The 18,889-nt window shown below is 43.2% G+C and overlaps 1 protein-coding gene across 1 annotated transcript in view; it reads right to left on the bottom strand.

Annotated features, from left to right (window-relative positions):
- Positions 1 to 18,889, bottom strand: part of DNAH3 (dynein axonemal heavy chain 3) — a 379,066-nt gene that overhangs the window by 301,632 nt on the left and 58,545 nt on the right. The window contains exons 4-6 of the mRNA XM_066576291.1: positions 12,214 to 12,289; positions 11,774 to 11,957; positions 8,385 to 8,574 (exon numbers count right to left, since the gene is read on the bottom strand). Of these exons, the coding sequence (XP_066432388.1) occupies positions 8,385 to 8,574; positions 11,774 to 11,957; positions 12,214 to 12,289 (450 nt within the window). The remainder of the gene's footprint in view (positions 1 to 8,384; positions 8,575 to 11,773; positions 11,958 to 12,213; positions 12,290 to 18,889) is intronic.

The raw sequence follows: 18,889 nt of genomic DNA, 5'->3' as shown, positions 1-18,889 counted from the left end.
GGTGTGAATTACACTCAGGTCGGACGTGACACCCACTCCATTAGGTCTCATGTCCACGGTCGGGTCAGATTTCGTATGCGGAAGCCCACAGCGGAATCCAACCCAACCTGCGTCTGAGGACTCTGCGTACCTGTCCAGATCTTCTTTTTTCTGTACTGCGAATGTGTGTGGAAGAGCCGTCCGATGCACCGGCATGCAGCTGTGTTTTTTTTCCTTAAACTCCTGCTTTCCTGCTAAATCCGTGGCCCGTCTGCAGTGTCAACTGCTCATGGGCCGCAGATTGGATGGCTTCCATTGACTTCAATGGAAGCCGTCAGTGTGGGAACCGCAGTAAAATGGAGCATGCTGCGATTTTTTATGCGTGAGCATAAACTGCAGTTGCTTTCCGCTTGTGAACATGAAACATCAGTTTTCCATAACACGCTATGGAGTGTTATTGCTGCGGAATCTGGGGTGGAACGCCCACTCCGGATTCCAAAGCAAAAATTCCCCCCTGGACATGAGGCCTTAATCCAACATCACAAGTCTGAACTGCTGATGCCTGATAGGAAGGGTTCATCGATTCATGCTGCTAGTTCCAAATTCTGATCTCCCAGCAGCATTGTGCAACAAAAATCTGGTGCCAATACTTGATTTTATGCTGCACTAAGGGTCATGTGTCTAATTCCCCATATAGTGAAGCCCTACCATGAAAAGACTGGTCTCTCTAATAAAGTGGTCATTCAGTGTATGCCTTGTCTTTTCATGTATAGCTCACACAGTCAATGATCTACATCCTTCAGAACCCAACAACTCTTAAAGCAGACCCCAGCACTGATACCAGAAAGCCACTCATGCGAGAAGACATCACTTGACTCCTTTAACATAAGGGTAAATACATATAATACAGACTCAGCAGAGAGAAGTCTATAGGTTGGACAATCATTTTGCTGCTTGCATCGAGGAGCAATGCCTGCTCTTCCAAGAGAGTAGTTCAGCGCGTGTTAAAACTATCAGACTTTGGAAGTGGAGTCCATTAAAATTTGCGATTCCGAACCCAACTGCAATTTGATTTCCATTTGGAAGCAATAAGTTAATGTGATAAATGACTGTTTGATTTGATCGATTTGCTCTTGCTATTTAAGCTTGAGCCGAAGTAAATAGGCCAGACAAGTGACTGACTTGAAGGTTATGAATTTTGCATAGTCCTTGGGATTGTAATCTTTTATCCAATTTCTTGATTTCAGTTTGTAAAGATCATAGACAAGCCTGATCTGCCGCAAGATTACATGTCCACAAAATAATCAGCCTTTCTAGTAATTGATTCATCAATCAGAATTTACAGAGTCAGTCTCGATTTGTCAGGACAGTTCTGGGGCGAGCAACAGTGGCAGAATATTAATTGTGGGCCAGTGGATAAATACATTTAATGAAACGGCGTGCCAGTCCGTACTCTTCAGGGGGGTGCAACCTCTGCCACTGTGATGAATTAAAATCTGTCTACATGCCATCGTAGCAGCTGATCTACAGCACAACACATTAAAGCCATCGTCTGGATTGAAAACCTCTTTTCATCGAGCAGCGATCCCGGAGACTAGCTAATCCAGATGGACAGGATCATCTGTTTCAGCCTTCAGAACTTCCTTGTGGCCCAAAATAAGCAGTGGGTTTCGAATGATTTTAATGGACAGCTGCAGTCTTCTACAGCAGAGAGCAGTACTTGATTCATTTTTGTTTCCCTCTGTCACTCCATCTATGAATGTCACAGCAGCTGCTAGTCTAGTGAATGCCCTGAGATGTACCATATTAGTACTCCTATTATACCCTGCAGGAGGCCAGAGTCAAGGTGTAATAGGATAGCGCTGACAGCACACTACATTGCAATATAGAAATATTGTAGTGTATTGTATGACAATCACATGGTCGCGTGTTCAAGTCCCATAGTGGGAATTTTTTAAAAAGTTTTTATTTATTGTTACATTTTTAAAACAATTTTGAATTCAATGTTCAATAGTCCCCCTTTGCTGATTTAGAGTAAAGTAAAAAATCTAGAAAAAAAAAAAAAGGTATTGCTGTATCTGTAAAAGTTCAACTATTAAAATATCACATTATTTATCCTGCATGATGGACAGTGTAAGAAAACAATATACACAATACCAAAATTTAGTTTTTGTTTTTTTTATCAGCGCACCTCCCAAAGAATTGAACTAAAAAGGTGATTAAAAAGGCATATGCATTCCAAAATGATACCAATAAAAACTATAGCTTTGGGGGGAGGGTGGCTAACGTCCAATAAGGAGAGATGTCTTTGAGCTGAGCTACCAGCAATACTGCACATCCTGTCAAAATCCTGCACTTTCTGCTGATCTCCACTGTCCTACTTTGGAGCAGTCCCGTTCCTGGTTAGACCTGCGTTGGTATTCCACAGACCTCCCATCTTGATCTCCGGTTGCGGCCTAGTGGGGTTTCTGCCAAGCAGCAGCCTTCCGGCACATGTGGTATCAGTGAAATTAGCGCTCTCCAGGACTTCTCTTCCCTCTGGGACATACTGCCCACCGGTCATAGCTTCACGTGAGGCAAATCTGAGGCCCACAGCAGCGCTTCTCCAGTTACAAATAGCTATTTCCTGAAAATGGGTTGCAAGTAATCTGCTGGGAAGAGCGTATGCTTGGACTCTTCCCATACATGGCAGGACAACTCCAATTGAACTTGCTGCAACTCAACACTTCCTCTGCACATGTATTGGGCTTGGAACAATGCAAATGCCCTTCATCTATTATATACACAGAGAATTGATCTACTGCTATTTTCCTTTCTTCTTACTATACGAATCAATGCTGCACATGCAAATATATAACTGCAGCGTCCCGTAGGGTGACTCCAGACACAGGGCTTATGTTGAGGAGCTGGGAGGGTAGAATGGTCACTCGTCACGGTGGCACTTACCAGCCTCCCTCCTGGAGGGACACATGCAGCCTCGGCCAGAGAAGTGCTGGGGCTCCTCCGGACAGCCCTAGGAGAGGGATGGCCAATAAACATGCGAACAGGTATTGAAGTTGTCACGGGTGACGCCACCGTTCCGTTACACACCAGAATGACCCTTAACGGTAAATAAATGGGCCGCAGACTTGTGGAACATACCTCAGGCCCCATGGGAACGGTCAGGGCCAGGCAAAACTTTACTTCATATGAACTTAGTACAAGGCACAATTATACAAGACGGATGTGAAGACAAAACAGTAGACTTAAAGTCCGGGAGGAAAACGCAGGATGACACCGGTCCTGCAGGCCAAGTTATCTGACAGGCACCACTCATGGACGAGGAAATGTTTCCAGAGCAGGATAAGGGTAGGGCACTCCACAGACACTCTTTGTTATAGTACCTCTGAAAGGTGATCTCAACTTTGCCTCTCCGCTCTCACGCTCATGCTCTCTCTCTCCTCCGCCTCTCACTCCTCTGCGGTTACTGGCATATAAATCCTCAGAAAATGCTCCCCCTCTTCCATTCTTCACCACATGAGGGTTGAAGGTACCCCTATGTGGCTGGCACTCTTACTCAGGAACCCAGAAGAAATGGAAGTCTCTTAAAACTCCCTAGCACACCTGAAGCACTCATACTTATAAACAACACAGATCACGTGACTAGACAAATATTGATACATGTGCAAGCATATCAGAGTCTCATGCAAACATTAACCTCTCACTTGCTACAGCGGTGCAATACACATAACAAGAGACAAGACATTTTTGCACAGCGCATCTACACAAGACATGACATGTATGACATTTATGGAGGGGCTAGAAATATACATTCTGGGCCACTACATAACCACCCTGCATGCTGACTGTCATATCTAGTACATGCCTAATTATTACAAATCATCTGAACAACCTGAGACTTGTGGTACTTCACAGTGCTGAATTCAAATTCCCTCCACATCTGTCTCACAGTAAATCAGAAACTAATATATGAATCTTGCCACCCACCACCTAACTTCACCTAATTAATTTAGTACTACATGCCAACAGCTTTATATCCTGCTTTTTACTCTATTATGAGCACATGTGCTAAAAACTGCAGAAAAGTTATGGGAGTTTGCCCGTAAGGATACCCCTGATCCTACGCCATGCTCTAGATGACCCATGCAACTAAGAAATAGGGAGGACGATGTGGAATCAGAACCAGGACTCTGAACCACTTTAGGCCAAGTCTCCTCACAATTATTAACACTTGCAAAAGTTTCATCACAAAATTGAAGAAATCAAAATTGATGTTGCCTTACTCGGACAAGATCTACAAAACATGCGAGGCAGAGTACATGAACTAGAGGATTGCCTCCCCATTGCTAAGGACATCCACTCCCAGTGCAAACTACAATAAAAAAAGCTAAGTCAGTCAAAGGCAAATGATCTTGGAAATTGCCTCTGGCAAAACAATCTCCCTATCATTGGCCTTCCTAAGAAAGAAATAGCTCAAATCGACACTGGATAATGAGGTTTTCTCTTCCTCTTTTGTAGTGGAAAGGGTTCATCGAATCCTGGCGAAACCACCTCTGCTTGGTCGCCCCACGAGAACTACTAGCCAGACTCCTGAATTGCGGAGACACATCAATTACAAAAACTCAACCATCTTAATATTCCTTGATTTCCCAGCTGATCTACAGAAGTCAAAAAGAAGTGTAAAAGCCAAGGAATTTCCTACTCTATGGGCTACCTGACGTGTCTGCGGATCGTGGCAGATTGATTTCGTAATGTGCTTTTTTTTACTGACTAACGCATCAGGCAAAAATTGCGCAATCACAAGACAGCACTCAGCTGCATGCAACTCACGGTATTTCGCAGGACTGCAGCTATAGCTTGACAGTTCAAAACTGGTATCTGCGCTTCGAAACGTTCCCTAGTAGCTCCATCCTAAGAAGGTGTATAGCATGTGAAGGGATACAACCCTTTAAATGGTCAGGCACCATTTACTAAAGTACAGATGTAGCAAAATTTAACCCAACCCGCTGCTACACGTTATTTTATCTTAACACAACAAAACAATGACATAGAAAAGGCAAGACAAAGGTCTGTGCTGTGGTTTATTTAATGCGTTAGGTGTCAAGTTAAAGGTTGCTACCTCTGTAAATATGCAAAAACAAGTGGCAACTGGAAAGGGGGCAAATATTTTTTCATACCCTTGTATGGCTACACAGGTTTGACAAAAGTCAAGTCATAAATCACAGGCTTAGTTCCATGGTGTTCTCACACCTTGAATGTTTGAACGCTTGTACAATCAAATCTATCTGCTTCATCTCGAAATGTAAAATATACACCTCTTCCTTGACAAAAGAAAATGTATGCCATTTTACAATACATTAGGCTTACATTGTTAATGGGCCACTCCGGGGATTCTTTTTTAATGCAGCTATTTCTTCAGTATATATATATATATATATATATATATATATATATATATATATATATATATATATATATATATATATATATATATATATATATATATATATATAAGTGAGCTAGTGTTACCTTTCTCTCTATCTGAAAATTCTGGTCTCTTTCTTCTTAAATGGTCATGTGATCTCAGTTCTGTCCAGCCCAGATCTACTTGGGGTTATGTGTTCTCAAATTAAGTCACTTTCACAGTCTGCGTGATGCTGCTACATGCACCAAGCACATGGGGAATGCAGGCAGTGCTGTCACATTTACTGATGATGATAACAGAGCTCTTGTCACAGTTATAATAGAGGACATCACAACTCACCCTACTGACTGTAACCCCCCTCCCCAGCAGGCAAAAGTGGTTTAGCCACTGGCATTACTGTGCTAATGCATCATGAGATAGATGTGAAACTGAAAGTAAAAAATCTCAGCCTCAAGATTGTGCCTGATATGCATAAGACAGGGAGCTGCACTGCAAGGAAGTGTCTGGAATAAACAGAGGAGACCACCAGAGTATGACAGGGAATAAGGTAAGGGGGATAGGTAGGGATGGAAAAATGTGTTTTCCCCAGAGTGGCCCATTGAGGCCTCATGCCCACGGCCGGGTCGGATTACGTTGCGAGAATTCACACAGCAGGATGTGACCTGTGACCTGTGCCCTGGTATTGACCTCATACTCACCCATCCAGAGTCTTCTCCTCCACTCTGCAATGTGCCGTCTGTCGCACAACCGTATATGCGGAGAGCGGAGCCAGCGCGTTACTGGTGACATTTCTGTCTGCGAGGCCCGCACAGAAATAGAACATGCCGGATTACCACGCGGATTTTCATGCGGTCAAATCACGGCAGTGTGCATAGGATTGCATTAAACTTATGCAATCCTATGTAAAGCGTGCCACGGCGGGAATAAAGCGGGAAAAAACGCTGCAGAATTTCCGTCGGCGAACATTGAGCCTAAGGTTTATTTCTAATGTCAATATAGTAGTTCCAATCACTGCCCAGAAAACAAAAACACTCTAAAAATTAAATGTTCTTATATCTGATTAAAATAAACTAGGCCTCCTACTCAATAGAGAAAAGGTAAACCATAAAGAGATACAAAAGTCCACAAGGGAGAGTTCCCAAATAGATAGTAGTAACAGGAACCAATAATGCAAAGATACAGGAATAGAGCCTATAATGCATCTATTTGGCCATAATGCCAAAGAGATGGGAAAAGCGAATTGAAAAGAGCAGCCCCGTGCTGGAACCTCTCCCTATATAACCCTATATGGCCCTATTATTAACTAGGGATGACTCTACACCCATATAATCACTCTTACATAGCGCCCACCAGAACTAAATATACCACCTAGATGTCATACAGAGATGTCATACAAAGACATCTTCATGAAAAAATTGGCCCCAAAGTTGTCAATCAAAGCTTAATAATAAGCACTTAAACACCGTGGATAGCAAATACACAAATCACACTAGTATATCCTTATGAAAAAGATGATCCCAAAATTGTCAGTCAGAGCTCAATAATCACTTCAACACCATGGATAGAAAAAGCACATATCACGCTAACATATGCTAATGAAGAAATAGCCCCTCTTAGGTTCCTCAGGCGGCTCAATAGTTATCAATAAAGCAACCAATGTCAATTATATATATTTCTGAAAAATAATGATACTTTACACAGCGGCTTTGTTCCTCTTCTATGTCTGATTCACTTCTTAACCCTTTCCAATCCAATTTGTATCCTGGTTTTCCTAGGGGCTTACTCTTTTTTTGCCATTATACAACAGCGCTATATGCTGGCTAAAGCCGGTACTGCATGAGGTGACACATTGGATAGGCTCAGACAGCAGAGAGGTTGGCAATATACAGTAAGAGAACCCCGACGGACGTCTTCCAACATCGGAGTTGTACAGCCTTAAATCCTAATGTCTTTAGAGGTCAGACAGTGGACTGGAAAGGGTTAATTCTGCAGCATCATGTTCACTTGGCACATACATAGGCCCATTACTGTCCGCGGAAATTATATCTGATTCTGGCAAATCATTTATATTTAAAGGGGTTTTGCCACTACCTAAAACTGTCTCACATCCACTCTGTTCTTCCTGGTTGCTGCTGACCAGGACATGTGACTGCTGCAACCAATCACTGGCGATTGGTCAGATGTCCAGGTCAGCAGCAACCAGGAGGAACAAAGTGCTTGTGAAGCAATTTTGCATAGTGGGAAAACCCCGTTAATAATTTGATGCAGTTTTATACCATGTGCAACTCCGCTCTCCATCCTCATCTGTGCCCTTACATTTCCAACTGTCAGCTGACAAAATACAAGCTGGCTATTGGTCAGAGGAGTTAGAAAACATTGGCCTGGACAGGGGCATAGCTAAAGGCTCATGGGCCTGGGTGCAAAAGTTGATCTTGGGGCCCCTCAACGTCTCTTAACTCCTTAACGCAGAGGCGTAACTTGAACATCCTGGGCCCCAATGCAAAACCTGTAACAGGACCCCAAACTATAATGCTTTACTCATAGTACTGGGCTCCCTATATGGAGAAGAGAGGCCTTATGGGCCCCCTAAGGCTCCTGGGCCCGGGTGCAACCGCATCCCCTATAGTTACGCCAGTGGGCTTTAACATTACAGCATCCTGGGGAGTTAGAACAAAGTTGAATGACCAATCTCCCTTATAGACATACAATCTGAGCTTATGCAATACTGTCTCCTTGTAAACAACGTGAGTTAGAATATGGATGTCTATTTAACAGAAAGTGGATTTAGAACACAATGGAACAAATGCAGGGAAATTAAGAGCTAAACATTCCTGTTTTATGGGAATCAGTCCATAAAAATCTTCTTTCAAATGCTCAAGTTCAAGTACAAAGCACTGCCGCCATTTAAGTTGTCATTACATAAAAACCAATGATGTCTATTTCATTTGCTTTTCGAAGTCAATAAAGAATGAATTCTCACCAATACTCTTCCTAAGACTCAGGCAGTAATCATGTGCAATCTCTTCCTCTATTTCTTGAAGTGATTTCTTCAGAGCTGGGGTTCTCAGGAGTTGGCTGGGAACATTTGTTAAGATTCTGTCCATCTGCTCCTTCTCCTGGGGTGCCAGCATTTCTGCCTGAATCCCATGGTGTATGTAGTGGAAATAGCGCTGAAACAGTTACCAAGATTGTTGTTTAGTGCGCAACATAAGGAGAGCTGCACATACTAGGAGGTGTGTAGAAGAACAGGATTTCCAAAGGGTCTGGCAGTTTGCTCCCTCTTAACACTAACAAGATGTCGGTAGTCTGGAAATAATCTAGGTTACCGGTATTTATAATTCATTGGTGAATTTATAATCTGAAATCACAGTTGCTAACTAAATAGTTTATGTGGTTAAGAAGCTGTAATCCGCTTGGCTAAAGTATTACAGAACTATGACCAAGGCGGAGTAGACTACCTGCAAAAGTCATGTCTTTTCCATTCTTTAACATGACATGTAGGATGTGGTTGGCTAGCCTAAGCAATGTTGACCCCTCTTTTTTTTCTATGGCTTTACTCTATACAAAAATGCATTCAAATAGACTAGGTCCTTGGATTTTAAATTAACCCTTTCCAATCCACTGTCTGACCTCTGAAGACATTATGATTTAAGGCTGTACAGCTCCGATGTTGGAAAACATCTGTCGGGGTTCTCTTACTGTATGTTGCCAACCTCTCTGCTGTCAGAGCCTATCTAACGTGTCACCTCATTCAGTACTGGCTTTAGCCAGCATATAGCACCATTGTATAAGAGCAGAAAAAGAGTAATCCCCCTAGGAAAACCAGAATACAAATTGGATTGGAAAGGGTTAAAGGAGAACCTGTGAGAGAACCTGTGATCACCTTTGAGTCTGATAAACTAAATTATGAGGCTCAAAGATTAAGGAGCGGGGAGTCAGAAAAGCTGCGTTTCATATTCATCGGATGCCCCATTCTTGCGCTGTGTCCCCGCAAAGTTGGCACATGCATACAGTGTGACTCTTCATATGGCTGTTTGTGCGCGCTCTCCCACAGAGATGAATTGGAAAGCGCGTGTACAGAGCCTTCTCAAGGACTCACGCTGTGTGCGCACGCCAACTTCACGGGAAACAGAGCAAGAACGGAGAACCCGATGAGTATGAAACACAGCTCTTTGGGTCTCCCCATTCCCTCACCTAATGTAGTTTGTAGGGCTCAACGGTGATAACAGTTTCGAACATTTTTGCAGGGGTCCGGATAACTGCTTTAAAAGGTATAAACGTAAAGATATATGGATGTCACAGAGGAGGGTTCAGTGGACGAAACCTCTCCGCCAGGAGCCAGCAAGAAGAGTTGCTAATAAAGAACAGCTTCTGCTCTTGCAGGCCCAACTCATGTATTACACTGACTGCCCATCACTTGAATGGCTGCCATATAATACTACATTTGGCCAGGTAAGGCAAGAAAATCCAGCTTGTGACTGCTCACACTGGGATAATCAAGCAGCTTTTTCAAGACTCCTGAACAGCAAATCTGCTTACCTACACTCTGCTTGCCTATATTGAAGCAAGCAATGTATCTTTTTAGAAGCAGGCAGATTTGCTCTTCAGCAGTATGGGAAAGCTTAGTGATAGCTTAGTGACACATCTTGGATCTTGATTGCAGTAGATGAGAATGATAGTTTCTCAGGATGCAAATTGTTCAGTGATCAAAGACAAGACCCAGCAGACTATTTCCTGCTTAGAAATTCAGTGGATGCCATAATCTTATAGGCTTGTTGTGATGTGTACTGAGTTTCCCCAAGTGAAGAGCTGTTCTCATTATGTAAATCCACTTCTAGTTAAGAACAGTTATAATCATGCAGATTTATCTCTTTGAGGACCTGTTGATTATACAAAGTTTCTTAAGTAAACTTCAGAAGCTAACTTCCATTTAGGAAGGGTGTTGTCTTTGTGAGGCAAGTCTTTTAAAAATGCCTAACAAATAAGCAGTCTGTTTTATAAGGCTGAAGGCCCTTGAAAGGGATTTGAACACGGGATGGAATATCCCACAACAGCGTTGCAGAATATGCCCTGCTGCGGAATATTCAGCACCAAAATCCACCCTGCTAATGTGCAGATTTTGATGCAGAATTGAAAATGGCAGATTTTTTTCTGCCAGCAATTTTGCACCAAAATCAGCAGTTAAACGTGTGAATTTTGGTGCAGAATTCCAGGACTGCATATTAAGAAAGCTGTAACACTGCCTAGTTGCCTGCCTGTGATAAAGCACACTGATGAATAAATAGCATATCGATTGCCACTTGTTACAACTGCCACTGCTACTTACATGCTGCAGCGGATCGGTAGTATGGAGATGGACAATTGTTAATATGATGGCTTGTCTCCATGCATATAACATTCATCGTCAGTACATCTTCCTGTTTACACGGGGGTGGGGGGGGATATACACTGCTGATGGGCAAGCATTTTTTTATGCCTGCATAAACAATCTAATCAGCTAACAAATGCGCATTTGTTGGTTGCCTGCAGGCATATTTAGAAGGGCTCATGGTAAGGCAAACTAATCTTCATAGAACCTTCCTGCCCGATCATCTGTCTGTGTAAAAGGGTATTAAAAGACATCAAATTCCAATTCGTGCCCATTCCAGGCACTGCCATGTTCACAAACCATGGGCCATTGGCGCAGAATGCTTAACAAATGGTTATTCTGCTATGGCAACAGCACTACAAGCAAATACAGAAAGGATTCCATCGTTCCAGGGTATCCTGTGGATAGGGGATAACTTGTAATTCCGGTACAAGCCCTTTAAGTGTAGAACAAGTAGGTGCTAACTGTGTTCAGTAAGTGGTAAGAAGTGAGCACATCATATATGTTAATGCAGCCAACTATTCCACGAAGGAAGCTTATATACGATGTCTGCCAGCCCGACTCTTCCTGTTTCAGAGCTGCTTCAGCACATTGGACAGCGAATGTGTTATTCTTGAGCTAAATCAGCTTTGCTCATGGGTAATGAATGTGGCCAGAGGGTTACAGCATGTACTCAGCTGTGCCACCCTGACTGGCAGTTTGAATAAAGCTAGTGCCTACAAGTTTCACATTTAAAGGGCACCTAAAAGACACCATAGGTATGAAATGCCTTTCTGAGTGACAGATTACCTTTAATTACAAATTCATCAAAACCTTGAATTAAGGGTAAATGTGCTTATGAATCTTGTAAGATTTGAGCAAATTAAAGGGCCATCTGTCACTCCAGTAACTACTCAATAAAGGTATTATTAAAATCTATTGTGAAATGGAGCTAATAGCAGAGCCTGGTGTGGGAGAACATGTAGAAGATCCTTGTGTACTACCCCTTTAATAACACTCACCTCTAAGTCTCTTTGAGTCGGTTTATTCTGTTTTTTCTCTATATCAGCTTCATGCTGCAGCATAATCCGTAATTGTTCCTCTGGAGTAATAGACCTGCTCTCCGGGTAGGTCGTGATCTCTATCTGTGGTATGTGCTCGTCTACAGATAGTGGTTCTAAAGCATTATACCTGGCTGTTATCCATCTGCATAATAACAAAGACAGGAAACAAAGCAATTACAACAAAACCATCATTTCAATGTAATATTTACTCTCTAGCCATGTTTTAGACATCAGTAACTTTACATCACAGGACATATTCTTCTATTATAATAATGGTGATTTTAGGAATCTTCCAGAAATCATCTCGCAAGAAGTTAAAATCTGCCTCTGTGTGTATAAAGGGTCTTCAGAGGTTCCTCTCAAAGCTTCCGATGTCTATGAATGACAAGCTGTATTACCTATCAGTGTTATATTTGCTCCTGGGAGACAGTTTTCGCTTTTTCGGAATGCATGAAACATCCTTTGAAGCTGAATCTATTAGTTAAGGAAGCCGACAGCTTGTTCCTACAAAGGTATGTGTATGCAATAGGGGAAATAAGCCATAGAGGAAATGAGTCATAGCAGCTTACACTGGAAACATTAGTATCCTGCAACTGTTTTATTTTATATGCTAACCATGTAATCCTTCAATTGAAAATTGATCAATACCGGTTATCAGAGCGCATGCTGCGTCGTAGATGGCAGAGGACGGGGGTTTTATAAAAACACAACTAAACCTGCAGAGTTCTGGAAAGTATCAGTTCCAAGGCATCAATACATGACAGTTTGGTGAGAGAGCAGCGAGACCTAAATGTCTTCTATCTTCAGTAGCTGTCTGCAGAACAGCTACACTATCCTACCGACAACGGCTGGACACCGCAGCAAGAATCAGAGATAGTATTAATTTACATATATTAATACTAAAGGTCCCTTTACATGGTCTGCTGCCCTGACTATTGCTGCTGTGCTGGCAGGAGCGATAGTCATTCAAGTGAATTGAGGCGGAGCGGGACAGGATTGTTCCAGTGTGCCTCCATTCACAGTAAACAGGAGTTGCTCAGACATTGAGCGGCTGTGTACATGGGCCGATAGTCCCTTGGTTTTAATTTTGCTAATTTTTCTCACTCGGTGCCCTGTCGTCGGCTGTGTGCACATGGGATGATTATTGGCCGAAAGTATTGTTTTGGCGACAATTTGGGCTATAATTGCCCCATGTAAAGTAACTTTTAACAGGGCCTCCTCTGCCTCTAATAACATTGCATACTCTCCGTGGCATATAATAATAATCTTTATTTGTATAGCGCCAACATATTCCGCAGTGCTTAGTTCTACTGACGTCTGATACATTTCACTTGGTATTTTCCCCTACAAATATCCTGCAAACAACTGGCAAGTTCTCTCAAAGAAGACGGACGCTGATCATATTTCCTGACCCGACTTTCCAATTCGCCTTAAAGTTATCCAGTAGGGTTCAGGTCGGGACTCTGTGCAGTCCATTCCAATAGTGGAACATCCATATAGTCAAGCCAATGTAAAACAGTGTTGGATTTGTGACGAGGCATGTTGTCTTGTTAGAAGTATTGCTGACCATTTTCAGAGTAATATTATATTGTCGTCAGCACATAATTGTGTATACAGTACAATAGATGAGGTGGGTAATGCAGTCAGGAGAAAAAGCCAGGAGTTAGCAATGGGTAATCATGGTATACAGTAGAAGGGATGAGGTGGGTAATGTAGTTAGGAGAGAAAGCCAGGAGTCAGCAATGGGTAATCTTGTAGCAATAGCAGGCACAAGAGAGGCTGCATCAAACGCTGTGGAGCAGAATAATCTCGCACTGAGGGAGTGGCAGGGCCCAACTTTTATAGGAAGTCCATTTAATAGGGCTGTCCAAGGGCTGGATAGTTCACTGGAAAAAGCTGCCGACGGTAGCACCGGAGTCCTGTGTTCGAGCCTCGACATTGCATATGACTTGAAGATGGAATAGTATGATTCGTAACTCCATAGAATATTCTTCCATTTGTCAACTGTCCATTGACGATGCTCCTTGAACCATTGTAAATGGACCGATGCATTGCAGTTCTGTTTGCCTGAGCATTCATAAATTTTCAATGAGCAGATGGGAGTAAGCTGCTACCAGACACCTCTGGAAGCAGCTTATCACCAGGAAGAACAATGTACAGCAAAAATAGCATGGTAACCCCAGGAAGAACGAAAAGAACAGGCGCAGAAATTCAATGTGCTCGATTCTTCTTTTCCAGATATCATTTGTCAGGGGAGTATCCAGAAGCTGCCGTGTACATATTATATTCTGCTAGTAATGTGAAATTATCAGGATTCGAAAACTTTTTTCTAATATGTATGGTGGCCAGAAGACTTCCGATTTTCTGAAGTGGATCTGCCTCATATACTGCAGAAATCTGAGCTAAGCCACAGATTGTTAATGCAGTTTTGCACAGGCAAATTCTGTAGATCAGCATGCAGATTTACCCTGCTTCAATGGGAAAAATCCATGTGCAGATTCTGTGCAGAATTTGCATAAAAAAATGACATGTCAGGGCTTTTACCCACTAGTGTTTTTTTTCTTGCGCTGCGAGAGCGAGTGAAAACACTTGCATAGGGAGTATATCGCTGACTTCTGCCACAGCTGTGACAACTGCGGCAGAGGATTTCTTCATCACTGCAGGGACCGTGGGGATGAAGGAAACCCTTACCACAGCTATCACAGCTGTGGCAGAAGTCAGCGATATGCTCCCTATGTTTTCAATGGGCTAGCGCTGCTGCTGGCCTCATTGAAAGCACTCAGCGATATCACAGATTTCTTCTCTGCGATGCGAAGCTGGAGTGAAAAATCGCAAATTAGTATGAAACCATTGAAAATCATTGGTTTCATAATCATCGCTGTAGCATCGCAGGGAAAAATATCGCTAGTGGGTAAAAGCCATCACTTCATTTTTTTCACTTGTGGATTTCAAAATCAGCAAACAGCAAAATCTTGGGCCATATAGACACCAGTGCAGATTCCCATTCAGGGCTCAGTCACACGGGCACCGATGCTCCCGTGTGACTGCACGATTAGACGGCCGCACCAGGTGCGGACGTCTCTCTGCATGACCGGCTCCATTGCCGGCCATGTGTTCTATCTGCCAGCCGGTGTGGAGAGTCGTCCGCATTGGCAGTGCAGCGGTCTTATCCTGCAGAAACACGGGCGCATCGGCGCCCATGTGACTGAGCCCTCAGAGAAAATTACAGTGTCAAGAGCCAATGGCAGAGAGAAAATATAATATTCTCAGCATTTTTTAGTTTTTGTATAAATGCTGAAAATATTATAATTGTAGCATTACAGAGTCCCCGTAGTGCACAGATGTCAAGTCCTCCAGCGTTAGAGAAGTTCTTTAGCTCTGTGCTCACAGATTTATGGCCCATTTACATGGGCGTATGAGAGTTGTGGCCAAGAACCTCAGGTGCAACTTGTGCACCATCTTTGTGCTGCCTGATACCTGCAGGCAGAGGACACTGCATGTCTGATTCAGGTCCATGATATGGACCAGAATAGGACATGCTGCGATTTTTTCACACCAACCATTGGTCCTTGGGAACAAACACGCATCTGAGTAGCCCAATTGGCTATAATGGGTCCATGTGCTGTATGTGAAATACACAGGACACGGACGGGATATACGCCCGTGAGAATGAACCCTTAAAGTCCTGAATCTAGGAATCTCCTTTATTAACTCAGAGAAAAATTGCAATATTGATTTTTTTTATACACCTTGAGTCCTTTTTTTAAAAAATATCATTTTACCTTTTTTTTGTTTTAGTTGTAAGAAGAAGAAACTTTTTACCAACATACATCTTAGTTTGATAGATGACTGCAGAATAGTCATAGAACACAGCTTTAAAAGAAACGGTGAAGATTGGATTTGCAGCCCGTGACATAGGATATAAAATTCCGCTGATCAGTCTCAGGAGTGCACGTTTTGTAAGTAATATTACTGAAGATAGAGGTGTATGTGAGAAAGATTTTGGCTCGGGGCAGACTCTTTGTTTCCTTCAATTATTCCTCTTGTGGCAGATCAGCAAGAATGTATTTGAGGAAATACTTATAAAACATTAATTCACTTTTCTACCAGATGATATATCTCTGCAGGGATCACCACAAGAAAGATATAATTAACTCCTCCTATGACACAGAACAGTCGTATGAAAACTAAAGGTTAGTTCATTTTGGGCGAAGTAGAGCACCTTAGATTTGAAAAGCCTAATAGTATTACAGATACCATATAAGTGTCCTTGTCCACGTTGTGCTGATCTGTAATAAGGCCCCCCATTATACTGCTTGGCTCCTTCCTTTCTCCAAACTACTGCTGGGACCTGCTCAAAAGATGTAATTTATGTGGGTGGTAGCAATGCTTCTTTTTTCAGACAGGTGCCAGATGGTAGTACCAGGAGTACTGCCCTGATTGCAGCCCCATAGGGCACTTGTAGCCTGCGGCAGTATCATATAGTCCCTCTATACCAGTGGTGGTGAACCTATAGTACTCGTGCAAGAGGCGACACGCAGAGCCCTCCCTGCTGGCGTGCGCCGCCATCGTCCGCTTAGGGCTGCTGAGGTGGTTACTACTATTGTTGAGCTACTTAGGGGGTTAATATTACTACTGGGGCTACTGTGGGGAATATTACTACTGAGGGGGTTAATATAATTACTGGGGCTACTGTGGGGTTATTATTACTACTCAGGCTACTGAAGAGATTAATATCACTACTAAGGGGGTTAATATTACTGTGGCTACTGAAAGAGTTAATATTATTACTGGGGCTACTCAGGGGGTTACTATTATTACTGTGGCTACTGTGGGGTTATTATTATTACTAGGGCTACTGAGGGAGGTAATATTACTACTGAGGGGGTTCATATTATTACTGGGGCTACTCAAATAACTCAATAACCCCACTACTGTGGAGTTATTATTACTATTCGGCATACTGAGGGAGTTATTATTACTACTGGAGCTACTGTGGGGTTAATATTACTACTAAGGGGGTTATTATAATTACTGCGGTATACTGTAGGGTTAATTTTGCTACTGAGGGGGTTATTACTGGGGCTACTGTGGGGTTAATATTACTACTGAGGGCCACTGTGGGGGTCACTATTACTACTGAGGCTACTGTGGGGGGCACTACTATTACTGAGGCCACTGTGGTGGGGGGACTATTACTACAGTACTGAGGCCACTGTGGGAGACACTATTACTACTATTACTACTGAGGTGTGCAATAGCACTATTGCTATGTATTTTGGCAAGAAATTAGTTGCGTATCCACAGCTGATTTCATACTATGCGGCACTCCCCCTCACCTTTTCTGAGGGCTTTCTGCTGTCAGCACTCCCCGGCTTCTGGTTCCCAACGGCCTGATCAGGTACGGTGACACTGGCCAGGTGAGGCCACGACAGGCCGCTGGGAACCAGAAGCCGGGGAGCACCGACAGCAGGAAGCCTACTGAGGAAGGGAGGGGGAGTGCCACATAGTATGAAATCAGCTGCGGGTATACAACAGATTTGCAGTCAAAATCTGCACCAATGGTACTCCAGGACTCCAGCTAGGAAATAAAACACAGGGCATTCCTGTGTTCCTCCCTGTCTATTTTGAAACGGCCCTGTTGTTTTTATAACGACGGAGGTAAAAAAATCATACGTCACGATAAGCCCCACCCCCTGACATGTTGGCACTTTGCTATAAATAAGTGGGTCTTGGGTGGCAGTTTGGGCACTCGTTCTCTAAAACGTACGCCATCACTGCTCTAAACTGAAGCACAAAAAAAGTTTTTTTCTCATAGACTTGATATGAAGTGATAGCAAAAACTTGTATGCCCCAAAACATGCCACATTATGGAGGTATTCTTCCCCAGAGACAATGCTTTTAGAAGTGAATATGGCACCTCACTGATGCACCATGTGGAGGCAATGTCCATGTGAATCCATAAATGTTCTATGCAGGCAGCTTTTCTGTATGTATGAGCCCTATAAAAGGTATTCTGGGCTTGAATATAACACACCACACATCTTCCTGGTCATTAATTGTCTGCAATTTACCATTGCAGTGTCATTGCTGACTTACAGTGGCAGCATGGGGTCGGATAAAGCCTGAAAATCTGTAATTAAATGTCTTACCTTCATAGCATAAGCTCATTCTCAATTATTTAACATCATGGAAAAATTTCCAGTTATTTTTTAAATGAACACAGTTCGAACCCAGCAAATTACGTGAAATGGTTCAAAGTTCAAAAGTAAGTTAAAAACATAATAAAGTTATTGTCACGTCCGTGCGTCTCACTAGCACCACACTCAGCACGGACGCAGGGTGGTGTTCACAACTACTGTAGTAACTGTAGTAGATGAATATGCACCGAAGAACAGTGTGCACCACAACTGGAATACGTAATCCAGATAAAAAGCCTGTGCGACACCAGAGTACTACACTCAGCACGGCAACAGCGAACGTACACACTGTAGGAACTAGCCACACACCATGCTATGCGGAACGGTAGCACCACTCCAGGAAGGTGGGAGCCTGGCCCTAACCTAGCACCACGGGGGGGGGGGGGGGGGGTCCCTGCCTAGAAGCAGAGTATTCGTCTTCATCCTGGGCCCTGATTGTCTCTGAAAGGACCCCTGGAGAGATAAAACGTACAGCAAAGCAAAATAGAAATGAAAAGCAGAAATGCAACTGAAAGGGAACCTGCAGCAACTTATCTGCAAGTAAAAATACATCGAGCACAAAAGAGCTCCAAACTCCAGGGGCTCCGCTATGGAACGGAATAAGCAGCACTGAGCAAAGGGAGGGGTGAGAATATATAGCCACTAAGCCCCTGGGAACTGGCACTGTGCATGGAAAACCACACCTCCACCCAACTCCCAGGCATGACTAATCCAGCATGCATCCATGCAGCAAAGACAGACAGCACCAGCAGTCTCTGCACATGGAGCATTAACCCTTTTCCTGCATAACATGGCAACAGACATGGCGTGTGTCGAGGCCACCATGCCATGATGCTGTTACGACCGACAAGCTGCGACAGTTATGAAATTGTAA

Source organism: Eleutherodactylus coqui, chromosome 8 (assembly GCF_035609145.1).
Source record: "Eleutherodactylus coqui strain aEleCoq1 chromosome 8, aEleCoq1.hap1, whole genome shotgun sequence".
Lineage (NCBI taxonomy): Eukaryota > Metazoa > Chordata > Amphibia > Anura > Eleutherodactylidae > Eleutherodactylus > Eleutherodactylus coqui.
This window is presented reverse-complemented; position numbering and strand designations above follow the sequence as displayed.